This window comes from Myotis davidii, unplaced genomic scaffold (assembly GCF_000327345.1).
Source record: "Myotis davidii unplaced genomic scaffold, ASM32734v1 scaffold242, whole genome shotgun sequence".
NCBI classification, from domain to species: Eukaryota; Metazoa; Chordata; class Mammalia; order Chiroptera; family Vespertilionidae; genus Myotis; species Myotis davidii.
In genome coordinates this window covers 3,167,910-3,189,648 of record NW_006295821.1, presented here as the reverse complement: position 1 = coordinate 3,189,648, position 21,739 = coordinate 3,167,910, and the positions used below count along the sequence as shown (strand labels likewise).

The 21,739-nt window shown below is 38.7% G+C and overlaps 1 protein-coding gene across 1 annotated transcript in view; it reads left to right on the top strand.

Moving 5' to 3' along the window:
• Positions 1-21,739, top strand: part of MYO16 (myosin XVI) — a 439,204-nt gene that overhangs the window by 175,879 nt on the left and 241,586 nt on the right. The window contains exon 17 of the mRNA XM_006770695.2: positions 20,182-20,293. Within this exon, the coding sequence (XP_006770758.1) occupies positions 20,182-20,293 (112 nt within the window). The remainder of the gene's footprint in view (positions 1-20,181; positions 20,294-21,739) is intronic.

Below are 21,739 nucleotides of genomic sequence, written 5' to 3'. Positions count from 1 at the left end.
TGAGGAACTGTATTAAAGGGTCACGGCATTGCCAAGGTTGAGAACCACTGCCTTAGAGTGTGATATGAGTGAGAGCCACCTGTGGACCTTAGCCAAGAAACACATCTCAGACAGCGTGACTCCCTAGAGAGCGGAGGAGCACGCATTCACCAAATAAAGAGAATACCCCAGATGGAGATATAACCCAACTGAAGGACACCCAGGGAAAATGAGTGTGTGTGTCCAAACACCAATGATTTTCCTAAGTGAGGAGTAGTAAATAATGAATTATATTTGCACTTCAACATCTCTTCTCCCTTATGTCTTCCCCCACCAAGAGCAAGAGTGATCTTTCTAAATTAGTGATTTCCAACGTCCCTTGGGGAGGGTGAAACCTACCGATGCCTGCCACTTCCCGGAGATGCTGCTGTAAGTGGGCTAGGGCACAGCCTGGGCCTGAGACTCCCCACCCTGGGACTCCCGTGCACCCTAATGAGAACCACTATCTCAGGTAAATCACGAGCAGTGGTTCTGCAGGTGCCCCCCCTTGTAGAGGTTACCTGCGAAGCCCAAATAAAATTTATTTTGTTGAATTTATGATCAAATAAATTTCTACCTGACCTGGAAATGTGTTTATATTTTACCAGATTTTCAAAATTTTGCAGATCATGCTTTGAGAAAGGTAAAGCCAGATATCCCGCTGTGTGAAATCAAACCTAAAGGGCGGACATGACATTGTCGTGGCAGGGAAGCGCTGATCACTTTATGGAAGTGCAAACCAAATCCCGCTCTCACACAACCTCACAAGGCAGGCCTTTCCTGCCATCTCTACCGAGAATGGACAAAATACAGACAAACCTAAGCTCTGGGATGTCCAAAGCCAGGACATCCGTCACACCCAGAGCTCGAGCTCACACACTCTCCATGCTGCACCATCTTGCCCCTGTGTTGCCAGACACATTTTCAGTAAGGTCGCCAGGAACTGCTTAGTCAGGGCTCTGATGGAAGCTTCTTTGTGAGAGCTCTAGAACTTTCTATATTCCCGAATCTCTCATTTTGAAGTCCCTGCTCCAATCCCCAGTCTATATCGCTCAGTTCAATTGTCAGCAACACCTCTTTTAAAGAGGCATCCGTGTGCTTGCCTTCCAGGTTGTCCTCTCTCCTCAGCCTTATAATGGAGGAATGTGAAGGGTAGAGAGATGGGAGAAGCCTGAAAAAGAGAGGAAACTGGGATGAATTCCTGAGGCCTTCAGGAAAGAAGTGAGGAGAGTGTGGGACTAGCCGGAGGTGAGGAAGGCTCTGAGGATGAAGGGTAGAAAGGTCTATGCAAGTGCCAGACATTTCATCATATATTATGTCAATAAATGCATTAATATAAATAATTATTAATATATATCATGACATAAATATATCAGGTATGTTAAATATCATTTTCTATATAGATGTCATATAAAACATTATTACATATAAAGTATTCTTATCAATCATAATATGTTATTAATATATGTAGTCCCAAGTGTTTTATATCTGATCAGCAGTGTGTCACTTACCTAGAAATATGGAAATATTTGCATTTGGGAAAGTCATGTTGAGTGGATGTTAACATGTAAGAATGATTTATGATGTATATAAACAACTAAACATGAATAATTGAAAGGAATAATGGAGAAGTTTGTTAGGTAAAAGGAGTGGATGTGGACAAATTGTGTAGATTTAAAATTTATGTGCGGGAACACTCAAACAGAAGTACTATAAAATAAAAATTCATAGAAAAGGAATGGGCCAAAGATGTACTTATTTTTTAACCTAAATTGCCTAAAGTAAAATAGTGAACAAAGCATATTATCAATTGATAGTTTTTATATCAATACCATATTTTTAGATGCTTATGATATACTTACTTAAAAATGAGTCTTATATTTTAGCCATAAAGTCTTATACATCACCAAATTCAGAAATTGTACAGCGTATATTCTTTTCACAATGCAATAAAATTACCAACTTAATAAAGAAGCAAAGACAAACACACAAAAATCACTAAAAAACTAAATAGTTATCATTGGCAATGTGGACAAAGACTATAACCCAATTGGTCGTGTTGCTACATAAATAAAAATCTTTTCCACAAATCTGAAATTGACTCTAAAAGAAATAAGAAATCAAATTAGATGAATATCTAGAGGGAACCCAGGCTGTTTCCACCCACAAAATGAGCCATGCCCAGGAAATTCCTAAGAATATACTTTGAAACCTTCAAACAACAGAGAATTGTTTGAACCATTGCAAAAATTAGAGCATGAAGAAAATCCTCTGTTTCTTTTGTTAAGAAGACAGCCATATACAGAAAGACCCGAGCGTTCCAACAAATACATGAAACGGAGCATGTTCTCACAAGTAATCAAGGAAATGCAAATTGAAAAAATAATCAGATAACATTTCGCAATGACATTTGCAACAATAACAAAAATCAGAAAATAGGAAGAGTGGGGCACTTACACACTCCTGAGCATTCAAATTAGTACAAACAATTTGAAGAACAATTTGGTAATATTTAGTAAAGGTAGACTTATGGCCCTGGTCAGGAAGCTCAGTTGGGTTAGAACATCATCCTGATATGCCAAGGTTGCAGGTTCAATCTCCAGTCAGGGCACATAGAGGAGGCAACTAATGAATGTATAAATAAGTAGAACAACAAATTTCTCTCTCTCTCTCTCTCTCTCTCTCTCTCTCTCTCTTTCTCTCTCTCCTCATTCCTCCCCTCTCTCAAATCAGTAAATAATAAAAAAATATTTTAAAAGGTGGACATATGCATAACATATCATCACAGGTCATTATTATTCCACAGGGGCTCTTTGTAATATCTGGACACATTTGTGGTCCTCACAACTTGGGGAAGGGGGTGTTACTGACATCTAGTGAGCAGAGGCAGAGGGTGCTGCCCAATAACCCACATTCCACAGGATGGTCCCACAGCAAAGAAGTATCTGACCTCAAATAGTCACAGTCCTGAGGTGAAGAAACTCTGACTTTGAAAAATCCACACGTGCATAAGTAAATATGTACATGACTTTCATTGACATATTCTTAAACATGCAAGTAAGTGGAAAAGACAATAAATGACTATATTTAAGGAAATGAATACATTACTTAGACTGGAGTGGTGGTATTTTAAAACAATTTAAATAAATGAACCTAAAGTATATCTGTTAAGAATAGATCTTAAAAGCTAAAGTTGAGTTAACAAAGCAATTTTTCTGAGTTATGCATGCAATCTGAATACTACTTATGTAATTTTAAGTACACACAACAATATGTACTTTATAGGTACTTTTATATAATTTAATTTTATTTAAATACTAGAAGCCTGGTACAGAAAATTTGTGCATAAGGGTGGGTGTCCCTCAGCTCAGCCTGCACCCTCTCCAATCCAGGACCCCTCAGGGGATGTCTGGCTACGGTTTTCAGACATCCCTTTCACAATCCAGGACCATTGGCTCCTAACCACTCACCTGCCTGCCTTTCTAATGCCCCCAACTGCCCTCCCCTGTCGGCCTGATCTCACCCTCAACTGCCCTCCCCTGCCAGCCTGATCTCGCCCCCAACTGCTCTCCCCTGCCAGCCTGATCGCTCCTAACTGCCTCTGCCTTGGCCCCCACCACCATGGCTTTGTCTGGAAGGAAGCTAGACATCCAGAAGATGGCCGGTCAACCGGTCTAATTAGCATATTACCCTTTTATTAGTATAGACTAAACTGATATATACACATTTGATCATACTTACTTAATATGGTAAGAAAGGAAAAGAATGTGTAGATGGAAGTGTTAATTTTATCTGTGAAATTTAATTGTAAACAATAGATCTGAAGTAAATGTATCGCAATATTGCTATTTTCATATTTCTGGATAATGATGCATTGGCTGTCTCTATGTTCCTCTTTTAAAACTTGAAACTTATCTGATATTCAAAAAAATTTTAAAATTAAAATTTCAGCATGTCTGTGCTAGCAACACATCAAAAGATACACTAATAAAATAAAGAACAGGCAATTATCTGACTTGTAGATATAAAGGCATAAATAAAATATTAGCAAATTGAATCTAACAGTCCATTAAAAGATGCTCAATGATCAATATTAGGAAATTTAAATATTAATATACATCACATCAATAAGTAAAAAGAGAAAAATCAATCGACCATTTTAAAAGGTGCCAAAACACAAAACAGCCAACTCCCAAATCTTTTTTTAAATTAGAAGTAAAAGGAGTCTTTCAGAAGACATCATATTTAATGGTGAAGTAGCTCCAGGCTCTTTTTAGCCTTGATTCTAAAGTTGGAATCATTGTGATAAGAGAATATAAAAAGCAATGCCATTGTCAAGAAGGGTAAGACAAAATTACCATCCTTACAAATAATGTGGTTGTCCACCTAGAAAATCCAACAAATTAATGCAAATTATTCACTCTAATAGTGTATTTTAGTAAAGTTTTGGGTTCAAAACAAACATATGTATATGTAAAAAGAACACATATATACCAGCCATAACCACTTATATAGAAAGACAGATAGAAGTAGTTCTTGAAACGATGCTGCTAAAAGATGAAATATCTGTAAATGAGGATGACCTATTAAAAACATTCACAAATAAGATGCATTCCGAGAACAAGGGTTTTTGACTCATTAGGCTCCAACCGTGAAAACACACATACACATATTTACACACACATGTCCTCTTCTATCTGAGCAGCTCTGTTTTACCTGTTTTATATGTTGGAATTCCTTAAGATTCAAATTCAGAGTTTTCATGATGGGAAAACTGCTCTGAGGCATTCTAGTCTGCCTAAAAAATTATTTATCCATCTCTCTGACTTTTCTTTCCAAGCGAATTTCCTACCAATTCCCTCCAAATCTTCTGCCCTCCTGGAACAGCACACCTCATGAACATGCTCATACATCTCCAGGGAATGAATGAATGAATGAATGAATGCCTTCACACTCTTTTGCATGGATTCTCCTCGCTTCCTAGGAAACATTTTTTTCTAAAAATTCATCTTGAGTACCTCTGTCCTTTGAGGCTTTCCCTGACTCCTTCCTCTTTCCTTTGTAGTCAGAGGTAATCTCCTCCATCTTCTGAACTCTAGTAGATTCTGTGCATATCTCTACTATGGAATTGCTCATGAGTTATATATTTTGACTGCATTGCTGTTTTTCTCCCAAAAGCAAGTATCCTAAGACTTGAGGCCATGACTGAATCAACTTAATGCATGTAGGTCCTGTCACCATCATTGACACATAGGAGGTGTGCAATCAAATGGATGAATAAATAAGTATTGTTATATGGGTGTTCTCTCATGTGTGTATAAATTTCTAGTTTTATCACAATGATTCTAGATATGAATTTTATTTATTTATTCAATTGGAGACTTCCGTTTGCAAATCACCAGATGCATTTATTTTACTCAATTTGAAAAATTATTGGCCATTTTCTTGGTGAATGTTCCCTCTTCTTTGTTTTTCCTCTTCTCTTTTTCTGAAACTTTTTTTTAGATGCATGCTGTTCTCTCTCATTCTGTTTTTCTCCCCTAACTTCTCCTTTATATTTTTCAACCCTTTATCTCTCTCTGCTTCATTCTGGGTAATTTCTTCTGCTAATTGTTGTCTACCAATCCATTTTTGAGCAGTGATTAATGTGATGTTTAATGTTTACACTAAAATTTAATTTCAGTGACTTTTAAAGTTTCTAAATGTTCTTCTTTGTTCTTTTTCAAATCTGCTTTTTCTTAAATAGTAATTCCTTTCATTTTCTTACATATCCAGTTCTTTTAGATGTTTTAAACACTTTTTTTACACCATCTATCACCAGTTTGTAACCAATATTATCTAAAGTTCTTGAGCTTCTACTGTTGATGTTTCTTATGTCTGCTGACAGAGAGGATTCTTTCTTCCAGTGTTTATCGTTCAGTGAGTGACTTGGTGCCTGTGGGAATCCTGTGTGGCCACAGTGGAGGTTTAACTTTTTAGAGAAGGTGTCCTTTGGCTCTGGTCAAATGATCTGGGAGTTTGGGGAGCCTCGGACTATTAATATGTTAACTAGAAGCCCGTTGCATGAAGATTCTAGCAATAGGCCTTCCTTCCCCTGGCTACTGGCACTGGTTTTCCTCCGGCACCTGGGACCCAGGCCTTTGGTCCGACCACAGTAGAGAAGCCAAGCCTCTTCAGTCTTCAGTCTTCATTCCGTGCCTGGGTATGCAAATTAACCATCATCTTTGTAGGGTTAATTTGCATAGTCGCTCTGATTGGCTGGTGGGTGTAGCAGAGTGACACCAATTTGCCTGTTTCACTTTTATTAGTGTAGACTTGTATGTCCTAAAGACATCTGGAGTCTATATTTTATGTTTAAGCCCCTAAAACTAAGAGAGGACTGGCTATGCTTCTGATTTCTCTAGGGCAGACATTTGCCTAACCACAATCTGTCTGGAAAAGTGTCCTGTTGCTTGTCTGTATCCGTGAGGTGGACATGCTCTGGTATCCCTCCCACTGAGGTGGTAGTCTTTGATTGTCCAGCTGTACATAATTTCCAGGGCCAGCAACATGTTCTCCTTCCCCATGTGTACTGTAGCCCCTTGGTTAACAGAATAAGTCAAAGTTCCCATAAACCTGAGAGTCAGGATGCAGTCCCCTTTCTCAGTGAGGTGTTTGTTGGCTCTCCCTTTGAAAGCATTTTTTCAGTGTTTCTCATCCACACAATCTCAGAAGTGTACTAAGCAAGGTGTTCTCTGCTAATGATGTACTTCCTGTTTGAAAAAAATGAAAGGATTTTGTTTTTCTTCACTGTACATGCAGAGTAAGTAGTGATTTTAGGTTACTTTAAGATATATGTAGAATAGATCATCATACTGATGTGTGTGCACATGTGTGATTTTAAAGCCTCTTTACATCTACCCAGGAAATGGATGTTACTAAATTTGATTACAGCTAGATATTTTGACAAATTCTAAACACTTATGTGCTTATTTGGGGATTATTGTTAGAGATAGCTAATTTTTAGCTTTAGCTTTTAGATTGATTAATCTAACACTTTTTTTCTGAAATAAAGTCCTCAAAACAGTATCAACAGAAGGCACTGGATGGCATTGCTCAGAGTGATGCCATGTTCTTGTTGATGTCCTACTGGGTCATGTATAATATAACGTCTGTGTGATATCCAGGTACAGAACAGTTTGTCCCAGGCATGCTGCAATATCTCACCTGTTTAAATATTTCACGGTAAACAGAACATCCTGCAACGATGACTGATTTTATTTCTCAATTGTCTCTTACATCAAACGCATTACCTTGGTAAAACAATCCACATGTTGTACCTGTAAACCCTCACCATAAAACTCCTGCCTGCTGATAACCTTTGCAAAATAAATTATTATTAAAAAGAAAGCCTAAATACTCAAAACATCAAAGGTTACTTCCAAGTGAGGAATTAAAGTAACAAGATTCTGATATCACCATGAGTCTATCCCAGTGAGACTCTTCAGAAGAAAATAAAACGGCTACTTGAGTCTCTGTTACACAGTAGACCACTTCCACTTATTTTTCATAAAAAGGATCCCTTTGGTATGTTCTGCTGAACTTCCTGTTGTGTTTCTGTGATGGGGAACTCCCCTGAATCCTCAGGAGGAACCGTGGCTGGAAGCGCTCCGTGGGCATAGATTCCCAGGAAGAACAGGCACTGGGCAAGGCCCACTGTTGGTTCCTGATGAATGGTTCTGGTGAAATCTAAAGGAGTGAACTCATCTTAAGTGGAAGAAGCCAGAAAGAAGAGGCCACTGGGAGTCAATGCAGGAGGAGGGTCCTGGGGATGGACTGACAGGGAAATTCTACCCTTCACTTGAGTCCTTGCTCTCTGCCCCCTCCCTCTTCTGAAAGCTTGATGGAGGGAAGGATCCTGAGAAAAACACCATGAAAAGAGTGAGCTCCAAAGTTGCATGAAGGAATCAGAAAATGGACATGTATGTCTATTTGCCCCTTCATAAAGAATGTTTGGCAAACATTGATTTAATTGAAAGAAATGCTTTTGCTTTATGGTATTGACATGTAAAGCTCACTACAGCAATGAAAGTTCAAATTAAACAGATCAAGCCAATTTGTTGATTGAAAGATGCAACAACATTTCAGTATTTAAAAAACAAAATATTTACCTTTTAAAATACTGGTTTACCTTCTTGGATTTAGTAATTAAATAGTCATTGATATTATATATTAGCATTCTACATAATATATAATATAATGTATATATGTAGGGTGTCCCCCCCAAAAATGTATATATAGTAACAGCTGATAGCTCAATTTTGAAAGTGAAATGTATTTGAATAAACACTGCCTTTACAATTATTCAAAGTGTGTGTATACATCTTTTGGAACTATGTGGCTATCACTTTGTCTTAACACTTCTGTCTTCCCCACTGTTTCTGGACAAATTCTGTATCTCATTTGTCTTCGACTCCCCAATAATCACAATTCTTGGCACATATAGAAACTCAGTAGTTTTGTTTACTGGACTGAAATTTTATTATCTTAAATTAGCAATTTATAGTAACAAAAATATGGAACTCTCCCCAGTGTACAATCTGTTCAAGTCGGTCTTTATGAAGCTTCTTTGCTTCATCAGAGCAGCATAGATCTACTGCAGCATGGTTAGCTGTGTTCAAGCAATTTTCACAGTCTAAATTTTCATTTAAAAATCTTACCTCTTAGTGAGTAATGAGAGTGGGAACCTTGCTTTATTCAGACTTATGACCTTGTGATTGGTATTAAATTAAACATTTAGAGATAAAATGAATAAATTGACTAATGAAAGAAACTGTCTTCTTTCCTGTGATAAGAATGTCCATCCAATGAAAAAAATGAATGTTCTGGCAGAAAAGAAGAAAAGTATGAAAATATTTTTATGAGCATAAACACTGTGATTTTAGCATCCTACGCTAGACAAATTAAATCATGGTTGATAGAATGTTGTCTTTAAATTTCTGCTTTAACTACAGGACTATTATTTGCTAAGATCATATCAAAATATATAGTGGTTGCTGAAATGCAAAATAACTTAGTAGCATATCATTAAACCCTACAGCAATTTCCTGATCTAGATCATTAGAGAGATGTAGTACAGTTGTTTGAATGTAATATCATCAGCATTTTAAGTGTCCTACATTCTCTGACGTTTTAAAGTGGATTTTGTTTTGTTTTTCTTTGCCTAAAATGTGTGATTGATGCCATGACTTTCAATTTCAGGAGGAAGAAATTTCCTATCTGAAAACAGAGATTAGTGGGTAGTGAGGACATTTGGAATAGTTGGCGTTAGCTGATTAAGGTTCTAGGCCAGAGTAGTAAAAACAAAGCTCAACACATGATGGAATTTAATACGAGGTGTTTTTCTTCTTCTCACTCCACCTCCTCTGGACTTCTAGCCGATTACCACATGGAGAGCTCCTGCTTGCAGTAGTGCTGGCGACAGACACATCATTCTGCAAGAGGGAATTCAAAAAGGAGAAGGAGAAAAAAGAAAGAGTCCAGCCCACTTTATCCTTAAATAAAACTTTCCTAAGAAAATCATCTTTTTATCCAGAAATGAAAAAGGAAATAGGGCATGAGGGCTCTTTTTTCAAAAATATATTTTTATTGATTTCAGAGAGGGAGAGATAGAAACATCAATAATGAGAGAGAATCATTGATCAGATGCCTCCTGCATGACCTCCTCCCACCCCCCCACCACACACACACAAACACACTGGGGATTGAGCCCACAACCCAGGCATATGCTCTTGACCGGAATCAAACGCGCAACCCTTCAGTCTGCAGGCCAACGCTCTATCCACTGAGCCAAGCCAGCTAGGGCAGGACTCTCCTTTTTAAAATAATGATTATGGTTTTTAACTTCATTAGTTCATTTAATTAACTAATTATGTAAATTGATTATTTCTTTCTTAACTTTAAGTTTTAGATTCCCTAACAAATCAATTCTTCCTCATTTTTAGAAGCTTTTATTTTCATGAAAGTTGAGAATCAGAATTAACTCTGAAGTGTTTGATAACTTAAATACTGAAATTATTAGAAACAACAGATTGGGCTAAAAAAAAAGCTACTAGAAGGATTTGTGTAATGTCTAAAAAATCCACAGTACCAAAATTTTATATTTATTGCTAAAGAAATATAGTTTTGTACATTTGAAAATAAGAGATAAATTTGACCATGAAGATGCATCTGAGTTTCATTATATGCCTCCTTATATTTTTATCAACATCTGTAATAAGTGGAATTGGTTTAGAAAACTGTAAAGTTACTTCTATAAAGAATAATATTGGCCTAAGAGTAGCAGTAATAAAATGTTCATTTAATTTCTGCTAGATCAGGATATCCTTTCATTCCTTTAGTGTTTGATAAGTATCACATGGTTTTCCTCATATGTGGAATCGAATGAACAAAATAAAATGATGAACAAAACAGATCCAGAGACAGTGAAACATGCAACAGACTGACCTATTTCAAAGGAAAGGGCCGGGGGCCCGGGACAGACAAGGGTGGAAAGAAATTAATCAAAGAATTTCTATGCCCATATGCATAACCCATAGATAAATAACAGTGAGGGGGAAGTCCTGGGGAGGGCAGGAGTGGTGTGTAGGGGGGTCAATGGGGAAAAAAGGACATCTGTTATACTTTCAACAATAAAAATAAAAAATATTGAGGAAAAAGTTAAAACAATGTTAATTATTCCTTTGGGTTGATAAACATATTAAGCCCGTGATAGTCATGCCGACTGTTCTTGAATATTCCAGAGTACATCTTTGGAAAAATTAATCTTAAACATTTATTATGGATTCAGTACTTTTCTATGTAGCTGATTGCTTTTTTGTATTCTTGTATAAATTACTTGGGTATCTCCTATTAATATCTCAAAGTGAAAATATCACATCTGGAACTAAAGCACATCAGCTGACCTTTAATAATAATCTTTTCAGAATTTTTGACTTTCAGTTAATTTCTAAATGTAAAGATATAATGATATTTAAGCAACTTGCTTGGGTCTTTTCTGAGAATTTTCTTTTATGTAGAAGGATTTTAACCTAAACACACAATACTACATGGTCAGGGACCACTTACTTAGAGTATTAACCTATCATTTAAGCTCCATTTATGATTTTATGAATAGGGTTTTGTATTAAAAGGTAGAAATATTGAATAGTGTTTAGCATGCAGGTATAAATATTGGAGTAGTTAAAAGAAGTTTATAACTAACCTGAGAATAAATAAAGAGCTTACTCTGAGTGCTAATGACTTCTTTCCAATCATTTTTCTTTTACATTATCTTGGCTCTGTTTCAAAAAATTATATATGTTGTAATATTGTAAGTGAATTACATTTTTATGTGATATTCCATGTTGTTGAAAATATGTAACATACTTAAAATCACAGGGACAGGTCCCACAGAGATATCTTTCTAGAATCAAACCCAGGACCTTTCAGTCCAAGGGCTGGTGCTTATCCACTGAGCCAAACTGGCTAGGGCTGTAAGATTCTGTTTTGGATGTGTGCTGGTGTGGCCTTGGTGCATGGGTCCCGATGAGCAGGAAAAGAAACCTGGGGGTGCGGTTTGGGGGAGGTGGTGGCAAAGAGCAAAGAGCAGATTAATACAGTTACAATGGTGAGGGGGATGCAATATGGAAAAGACCACTAAATCACAATGGTTTGATGAGTTGGATCTGTGTTATGGGGAGTCCTGGAAATCATGTAGGGGATTTTATTATTTAGGTGGAATGTTTATGAGTAGAGGAGAAAGCTGACACGATGGCAAGAACATTTGGGAAGATTAGTCTGAAAGATGGCTCATTTGTTGGCAGTGGAGGGAATAAGGAGTGAGGGCACAGAGGTGGATGAGAATGGGGGCTCTTCGAGGGATGGAAGGAAGTTCCGTGCAGCAAGAGCTCAGAGGACAGGAGGGGAGTGTCTTAGTTAAGACCGGAAGCTTAAGAAATGTATGAAGTCCCAGGATGTGATGACGTGGGCCCTCGCAAGCTGTGCTGGGGAGTTCATGAAAGGAGCAAGGGTTTGATTCGGGGAGTGAGCTCACTAAATTTCCATTCTGAAGAGAGAACTTTGACTGCAATGCGGAAAATGGATTGGAGGTAAGCAGGATTGGGTACCTGAAGATACAGGCTCCTACAGTGTGTGGAGGATTTGAAAGGAGGGAAATGGAGCCTGGTGCAGCCCCAGGGCATAAGGTGAGCTAAGCTTATCTCTAGATGCTGGAGGTGGTGGAATATGGAGAGGGCAGCACACTTCTTAAATTCCCTGTGAATGTAGAATCAACCCCCTTAGGCAAATTTCCACAGGGTATTGGAGGAGAAATAAGTTTGGACATTATGAATATCCTAGTAGTGAAACTGAAAGGAGAGAGAAACATGGTAGATACTAGCATTAAATCATTTGAGAGAATATTAAAGTTCCCTTTTATGCCTACCAAATCAAAAGAACGTGCTTGACATATTTGTGGGTTGCAATCAACATGGTATTTTTCACAGGGTAGCGTCGTACACCAATTACCATTATCATGGTAGATACTAGCATTAAATCATTTGAGAGGATATTAAAATTCCCTTTTATGCCTACCAAATCAAAAGAACTTGCTTGACATATTTGTGGGTTGCAGTCAACATGGTATTTTTCACAGGGATAGCAGTACATAATCATTTTTTAAAAATATGTTTATTGATTTCAGAGAGGAAGGGAGAGGGAGAGAGAGATAAACATCAATGATGAGAGAAAATCATGGATCAGCTGCCTCCTGCGTATCCCCTACTGGTGACTGAGCCTGCAACCTGGGCATGTGCCCTGACTGGGAATCTAACTGTGACCTCGTGGTTCATAGGTCGATGCTCAACCCCTGAGCCATACCAGCCCGGCAGTACATAATCGTCTGATGCAAGTTCATTGGTGGGTCCCAGAAGAACTCAGGAAACAATGCATGTATCAGTAGTAACTCAGTAAACGCTCCTGTGTTTCAATGGCCTATTCTGTAATATTTACATATTACAGCAGCTTCCTTGCCCGTGCCAACACCATTTTTCTCTTTTATTAGTGTAGATTACAGCAGCTTCCTTGCCCATGCCAATCTCAGTCAGTATTTAAGACACAGGGTTATGTTTATCCTTCATGATAGTGTTACAGACGTGACCTTTCACAACACCTTACACTATGCTTTTTCATCACCATTTCCCCTGAGGGGGATGGTAGCACCTGTTCAAGCTTGGCTGACCCATATGTCTACGTGCATATATGCTGCCCATCCCCATCCACAGAGCAGGAGCCAGCCTGAGACTGACTGGGGGTCAATTACAGAAAGCTCCTCCTCCACCACCCCTCACTGTGCAGCCCTGGGCCTTGGCTTGTTAGAAACAAGCTCACGAAAGCCAGACCAAGCCACACATCCTGAGCAGAACCTTTTCCCCTTCGCACTCTCAGTTCTCTGTGAGAAGGAAAAGGTGCTTCTTCCGGTGGCAGCGGGGGCCCAAGCCCGACACAGGCTTGAGGACTGGATGCAGGCACGGTGTGGGCCCCTCCACACTTGTCCGAGGCCCTTGGTGCAGGACACAGCCACTGTGTTCCTGTGTCTCCACCCCTAGCTCTCTGAGTGGTCAGGAAAGAAGTTAGTTAACCATAACCACTCACTATTTGAAAGATGGTAAGAGTTTAATTTGTTCCACCAGATGTTTTGACGAAATATACTGACTGATTAGAAAAATATGGACAAACTATTCTGGGAATGTCATAAGACCCAAAGTCTCTCCGAATGCGTAATTTATTAAATGGATTCTGTTCTTTTCCTGAATTTATTAAACGATTCTGTGCTTTTCCTGAAGACCACTGGCAGGGTTTCCTCTTTCCAAACAAAACAGTTTGCAGCTAACATATTAACATTCTCATTGGTGGAGACTGGAGTATCTGAAACTATGTTAATAACAATCTTAATCATATTCTGTTGGGAGGGGGGAGGATTTAGAGTTTGTTAATACTTTCCAGGTGGTTTCAAGACAATAAAGAACAGAATTTCTGTTTGAGGAGTAAGGTGGGGATGGGAGGGCGAGAAGCAGCACTTTACCATCTTCATTAGTAAACCGTAGACAGGGTTCTCTTTATTGTTGCCAACTGTTTGATTTTTGCCTTACCTGGTTTCTGTTTACATATTAAATGTCCCCACATCCAGGCAGCTTTGCCCACAAGAGAGAAGACCTTGTTCTTTTGTATTATGCTTCTGATAAAACACTGAGCAAAACATCCTGTTTATAGTCTATGAGCCTCTGACTTGGTAAACGGGCCACCCTCTTGCTTTTAAGGACATTGTATATCTTTTCTTTACATGTGAGTCTATTCCCCGGGGGTGTGCCTTGGGCACATGCAGGCGCACAAGCAGTCCTTTCCTGCCTCTGAGTGAGGGTGCCTGGTGAACCTGGGCAGGGCAGCTGTTTTTTTGTTTGTTCTCTTAGTTGGTCTCCTCTCCTCTCCTCTCCTCTCCTCTCCCCTCCTCTCCTCTCCCCTCCCCTGCTCTCCCCTCCTCTCCCCTCCCCTCCCCTCCCCTTGAAATTCCAAGGTAGAGTTTTTGCAATTGGCCATTGTTTGTATTTGATATTCAGATCATGTACCTTGGATTCCCAGTCTTTATGTAGGAGTTGCACCGTAGGCTAGGCAGTGATGGCGAACCTTTTGAGCTCGGCATGTCAGCATTTTGAAAAACCCTAACTTTGGTGCCATGTCACATATAGAATTTTTTTGATATTTGCAACCATAGTAAAACAAAGACTTATATTTTTGATATTTATTTTATATATTTAAATGCCATTTAACAACAACAAAAAAATCAACCAAAAAAATGAGTTTGCGTGTCACCTCTGACATGCTTGTGATAGGTTCCCCATTACTAGGCTAGGAGGCTAGGTTTTAATTTGTCCCTTTATGCAGTACATTCTCAAGGAGTTTTCATTGTGGACTCTTGTTAACACAGGAAAATTCTCCTGTGATTTAATGCATGACTTAAGTTTATCCATATGTTCTCAGAGGGCCTGAAAAACTTAGTCCAGGCTCTTCTTTTCTTTACCACAAAGCATAAGTATCAGCACAAACGCTCACACACATTCACATGTACACAGTACAGTCACACACACAGTTCACACACGATTTTGTCTATAAATTTGACCTACCTTGGAAGATATATCACTGGAACGCTACTTGCCATGACAGTCAACAAATTGGAACAATGGAATAATTCATTGGAAATAGCACATAGTCAACCTTGGTGGTTACTGACTTATTTTAACTAAATTTAACTTGCAATGAGAATGTTTTCTTATACAAAGCCCAAACAGAATTTTGCACTGCTCCATTTTGACACATTTTTATTTTGTTTCTTGTAAATGAAAACAAAGATATTTGTATATTTGATGCAGGTGTGCTTTTTCATGCTGATCTATAAAAATGAGATTTATAAACTTGCTAAAAAACAACAACAAAAACAAACCACTATCAAATGTGGTAAACAAAGAAAGTATGAAACCCCAAAGAAACTACAAAACACTTTTCTAGAACTAATAAATGAGGTAGGCAAGTCATTGGAGCAGGGCTGAAACCAGCTATCACTGAATTCCATTCTTATGTCAAAGATGCTTGGGCCATGCCAGGACATCTTACCAGGGTCTCCTCAGGGACCTCTCTGAGAGGAAGCGGGGCCCTGCGGCATGTCCCAGGCCTCTGCTGAGCTGTGAGCTATCCCGATTCACACTAGTATAGTAAGTAGAGAGTTGGGTCAGAAAATAGTACATTGATAGTGAAATGCCTTGTGAAATCTTCAAACTTCATGAGATTTTGCATTCAATTAAAATATATCTATATTTCATAATAATTTCATTGCTTAGTTTTTGTCCTCCCACATTTTCAAGAAAATAATATAAGTTAGGAAGATGCCTAATGAGGCTGTTCAGTCTATCTTTCCCTGCCATCTCCCCTGCAGGAAACATATAATTGAGCTTGAGAAGAGCTGAGGAGTTAGGACAGAGTGTGTGTTGGTTGGCTAATGACTGGACTGGTTACGTTAAACAAGTTTTGATTTCCTTAGACCTCGAATGGGCACAAGACTAGCTCTTGTCATGATCAATGTGGAGAGATTAACTGAAGAAGCGATTTTAAAACATCCAGTCAATGATTTGACACGTGGCTTTTCTCTTTGAGTGGAATTAATCAAACAGTATACATCCATCTATAACTTGTAATATTATACAGCCCACATGTCACAGTCTTGTACTCCGAAGTAGAAACAACATCTAGAGCATTCCCTGGATCTGCCAATGTTAGCAACAAAATGACAATGGTTCTTGATTCAACCAATGATACAGTCTCTGATGTTCCTGACTCTGGACATTGAGATGTTTGTATGTTGCCAAACATTACTGTGCCAAGTTATGAGTTAAAATGAGGTAATTAACAAAGCAGATTGAGCTATAAGTTTATGATTTTGAGACATAAAATGTTAATTGAAAATATATAGAACACTGAGTACTAAGGTTTAAATACTGGGAATTGTGGGACAATTAATTAATAGGTGACAAAGTTGGAAACTCAGATAAAATACTTGCCGAGATTTATTTAGGGTGGTTTTCAACCACTGTGTTGAGATTAGTGGGAAAATATCAAGGAGTTATAGTTGATCTGTAGCCCACAACCACAACCATTCCTATTTTTAAGTGTTAAAAATGCCTGGAAATGCCATGGTAAATACTGCCCATGTGATTGTCAACTTTCAAGTGATTCACATCAGGGAAAATTAGTCAAGAAGTGAGAACTATGATCTTTTCCTTCTATTACTTTTATCTAAGAAAACAGAAAAGCATATTTTATAGATTAAAACATTTTTCATTATTGAAAGCATTTGTTAAAGTTCCTCAAAATGTCTCTCACTTCATTCGGCTTAGTTATTAGTGTGATTAAGAGCTTTGTTGCACAGAGCACTTTGACTAAGAGCTCCCCACATATGCAAAATACTTTCTTTCCAAGAAATACTCATATCCTGCATATACATTGCATGCTGAGTACAGAAAGCATACCATGCACAATATCTTATTTCATACTCATAGAAGCATCATGAACTAAACAAGAAGAATTTTTAAATTTTATTTTTTATCTATTTTCTCCATTTTATAAATAATAAAAGGTTTAAAATGTCATCAGAAAGGGGCAAAAGGGACTCAACTCTGAGTCTTCAGATTCTTAGTTGTAATATTTTAATAGGCATATTCTTCAAGTATTTTTCTGTCCTTGTATGTGGTTTTGCTATTAAATGATGTCAAAGGGAAATGAGTACTTTTAATTAAAAAAAAACTTTTAACTTTTTTTGTTTGTTTCTTTTTTTAAAATATTTTATTGGTTTTTGTTTTTTTTTTACAGAGAGGAAGGGAGAGAGATACAGAGTCAGAAACATCGATCAGCTGCCTCCTGCACATCCCCCACTGGAGATGTGCCCGCAACCCAGGTACATGCCCTTGCCCGGAATCGAACCTGGGACCTTTCAGTCCGCAGGCCGATGCTCTATCCACTGAGCCAAACCGGCTTTGGCTAACTTTTAACTTTTTATACTAACCTCATTTTAAGCTAGTTTTGCTGATAACTAAAAATGATATTTCCAGTGAAATCATCCCAGATACTGTTGAAGAGTGGGAGAAATTTAAAAGTTTTGCAGAAGACACTGAGTTCTATATTTTTGACAATTTTCATGCCAACAAATGTTCTGGCTACAGAGGAGAAGGAGCAATTTCAAAGCATCATTCCTGCCATCAGGCAAACTGCCCTCTAAAAGTCTCTATTTTGATTGAATTCCTCCTGGACTATTACATAATTAACAGCCATGTCTACAACCACCAAGATTAATTTCACATTGCTGCTTCTACCCAGAATTTAACTGAAGTAAAAACTGTTACGAGAATAAGGAGAATTGAAAGTGGTTATAATTTCTTACTATTAAGACCTTCATTAGGAAAACTGAAGCCACCAAACAGTGGCTCCTCTACTCCCCTGAGACGCCACCACCGTTGGACCCCTGATTCCTCACCTTTCTCAGTGGGAAACTCACCCTCCACTGTAGTCCTGATTCAAACCCCTCTCCCTTCCTCAGCAACATCCTTCTCTTCACCACACCTTCCCCAACAACTCCCTTCCTCTTAGTTTTTTATCCCATCTTTACGTGTTTCTGTCTCAGCATATGAATATTTTGATCTCTCCCACTCCACACCCCAGAGACTGGACTGTTTTATCTTTATCCTTCATAGCCATGATTGATAAAAAGAAGTCCGCACAGACCCCACTTCCACACCACAGCCTGCAGTCCGAGTCCTCCCCACACCACCGTTTCTTTTGACTACAGTTTATTTTCTGTCCATGTCAGTCAATCTTCAAAATATGTGCTCCCTTTGTTGTGGTGACTGATTACGTTTAATTTCTCTACTTCCTCCCTGAACACTCAAGTCTTTCTTCACCCCTAAAATTTTAGCATCGCCAGTTCATTCACTCCATGTTTTTTTGTTTTTTGTTTTTTATTTTTGCATGGTGATGATTTCCAGATTTTATTCTCAAATCTTTTCTGAGTTTCAGGTCCCTAAGGCCAATCATTTCTTTGAACTCCACTTGAACTTTAATGAGAAGTTCAAAGTCAACAGGACTAACATAAAATATAAGACTTTCTCTGTCAAGAAATTTCCTCTTCCTCTTGAGAACACTCTTTGGTTGAATGAGTCCACAGTCCATTCTTTTCCCCAGATAGAAACTTGAAAGGCACCACTGACACATCTCCTTTCTCTCCCCATTGTATCCAATCTGCCCCCTCATCCTGCAAATTCAGCCTCCTGGATGCCTTTCTATATCTTCTTTTCTTCACCACTGATGGTCTCTCAGTTGCCTTATCTCTTTCCAGGTAATCTTTCACAGGGATACCAGAATGTTCTATCTGAAACGACAATCTGCTCTTGCCATTTTGTTTCATGACTATTAGCACTACCCATTACCTCCAAGACATAGTTGAAACTCTTCTGCAAGGCATACGAAACTCTGGCTACGTCCCCAACCTCATCCATCTCTGCTCCTGTCACCACCAGTGGTCAGCAAACTGCGGCTCTTTGGCCCCTTGAGTGGGGCTCTTCCACAAAATACTGACTTCTGCGCATGGGCCATGAAGTTTCAATCGCACTGTACATGCGCGCCCGCACGTGGTATTTTGTGGAAGAGCCCCACTCAAGGGGCCAAAGATCCGCATGTGGCTCGCAAGCCAAAGTTTGCTGACCACTGCCATGGACCCCAATTTTGCTGATCTTCCCAAGCTTCCCATGTACATCAGGCACACTCAATCCTGTGTTCCTTTGTGTGTGTTGCTAATTGTTAATGAATGTCCTTAAACATTTGTTTGGCAGATTCTTATTGAAGTGTCAGTTCTTGAAACCAAAGCTTCTTTCTCTCCTACAACCATTCCCTCATCATGTTCTTCAAGGTTTGGTCCCCTCCTGGGCCACTTACTAACCCCTCCCATTCCTGTCTATTGTTCTAGTTCCATATTGTGTTGTAGCTACCTCTTCTCTTGCCTTTGCCCTGGATACATATTTTTGTTTTGGCTGCTGAGCTTCCAGGGGTGTGAGCCCTTTATCTTTATATCCTCAGCTGGCTAGCATTGCATATTTGGCAGGTGATTCTTATGTGTTTGTTGAATGAAAGGAATAAATCAATGACATAACCACTTTGTAATTAAAAGATACCGACAAGAATAAATAATAAGTTACTTTAAATTAACACTCTTTAATAAACATATTAATGACACCGCGTATGATAGGACCCACTAAATTTCTGTGTGAAATACATAAAACACCGTGACCTTCTCTTTTCAGAAGGAAGGGTGCAGCTAAGGTGAGAACCGAGTAAAAGAGTGTAAATATGTTCTGGTACAACAAGAACCGTTTTTGTTTCCTTCCTGAAACATCATGTGCTATTATGTATCCAAGCCTTATAATCACATGGGTGCGCGATGTCCAGGCGATTTGCGTTATTCTGGAGGCCAGCTATGGCCGCGGTGACTTGTCACCACTGCAGCTTGACCAGGAGCCAAGCTATAATGCTGTGTGCTCTTTATCTTCACAGGTATTTGAACCAGACCCTAAGAGACGATCTATCAACAGCAGAGCATTCCCTGAACAGGGAGAGGTTTGCTGTTTTGAAACAAGCCTTGAATGTAGTTGGCTTCAGTAACTTGGTGAGTTATAAATATTTCACTGAGAAAACAACCTTGCACTAATTTATTAAAGTTAATCTTTCAGAAACTTTTACTGAGTCCCTATCACATTCCGGATGTGGTTGCACACACTGGTGAGTCAGCAGAGAAGGAACCCCAATCTGATCTCTGCCCCTGGAGTTTACATTCTAGTGGGGAGGTAGACGTACCCAAGGTGGTCAGGTCACAGGTACTGTGAAGACCAATAGGGAGTGACAAGAGGAGGGGCTGCTACCTCCCAGAGTGTGGCCAAGGAACCCTTCTCCCAAATGAAACCTGTGAGCCACACAGATGAAAAGAACTTTACATTGACAAGCATAAGAGAAAATCGGCAGAGCCGAAGGAACTGTTTATTGGTGAGAATCACTGTATTACAATATCTTCCTGAATAATATAAAGCTTTTTCACCCCTTTTAATTCAATTTATTGTGGTAAGGCTGGTTAACAAAATCATACATGTTAGGTGCACATCGTCTGTGCACTGTATTGAGTGTTCACCACCCCAAGTCAAATTTTACATTTATCACTATTTATGCCCCCGAAACCCTTCTCCACCTCCCCCTACCCCATCCCTTGAGCAGTCAACACATTGTTGTCCTTTTTTTTATTTTTAAAGAATTACCAAATACATGCAAGCATTATGAAACTGAGAAATATAATTTAACATGTATAAATTTCTAAGATAATATAAATGTCCTGGATCTGTGTTGTACACTATGGTAGCCATGGTCACCTGTGAGTAGGGGACACGTGGAATGTGGCTAATGAGAGTGAGGGAATGGATTTTTAATTTTTCATTGTTTTAATTAATTTAAATTGAAGTGGTATTGTGTGGTGAATGGTTACTGAATTGTATGGCACAGGTCTAGCGAATAAGAAATATGAAGTGATCTAAGCCTTGTGACTTCTCAGAATTCCCCCAAATCTCTTTTCCTTTACACCTTATCTGATTCCCCTTATTGAATATGGTGTTTCTTGAATTATGGCCAGTTCCTCATTAACAATTGATCTGAGATTGCATGGGTAACTTGGGTATGCCAGTAGCCCAGAAACCCAAATTTAGTCATAGTTTTTTAAAAGTTATTTTTCTTTTCCTTAAACCACTAACTTAATTGCTTTGAGTATTTGTATGTTTTTCTCTTGCCCACATAGATATGGCTAATGGGGCAGTGAATGGGTAAGAAGGGGTGGGAAGGTGCCAAAAGGGAGGGGAAGGAGATGGGGACTCACCCTAAATGAATTAGCTCTGGGCTCTTTGCTTCACTCCACCCTTACCCCATTAGTGATTGGAATTCTGGGAAGGGCAATCATATGGCTTTTTTTTGTTGTTGTTCTCTGATTATCCAATCTATGTGTTTGTCTTTTACTAACTCCCACCCCTTTGCACTTTCCTATCTTTCCACTTGCTGCTGTTGAATTTTTTGTTAT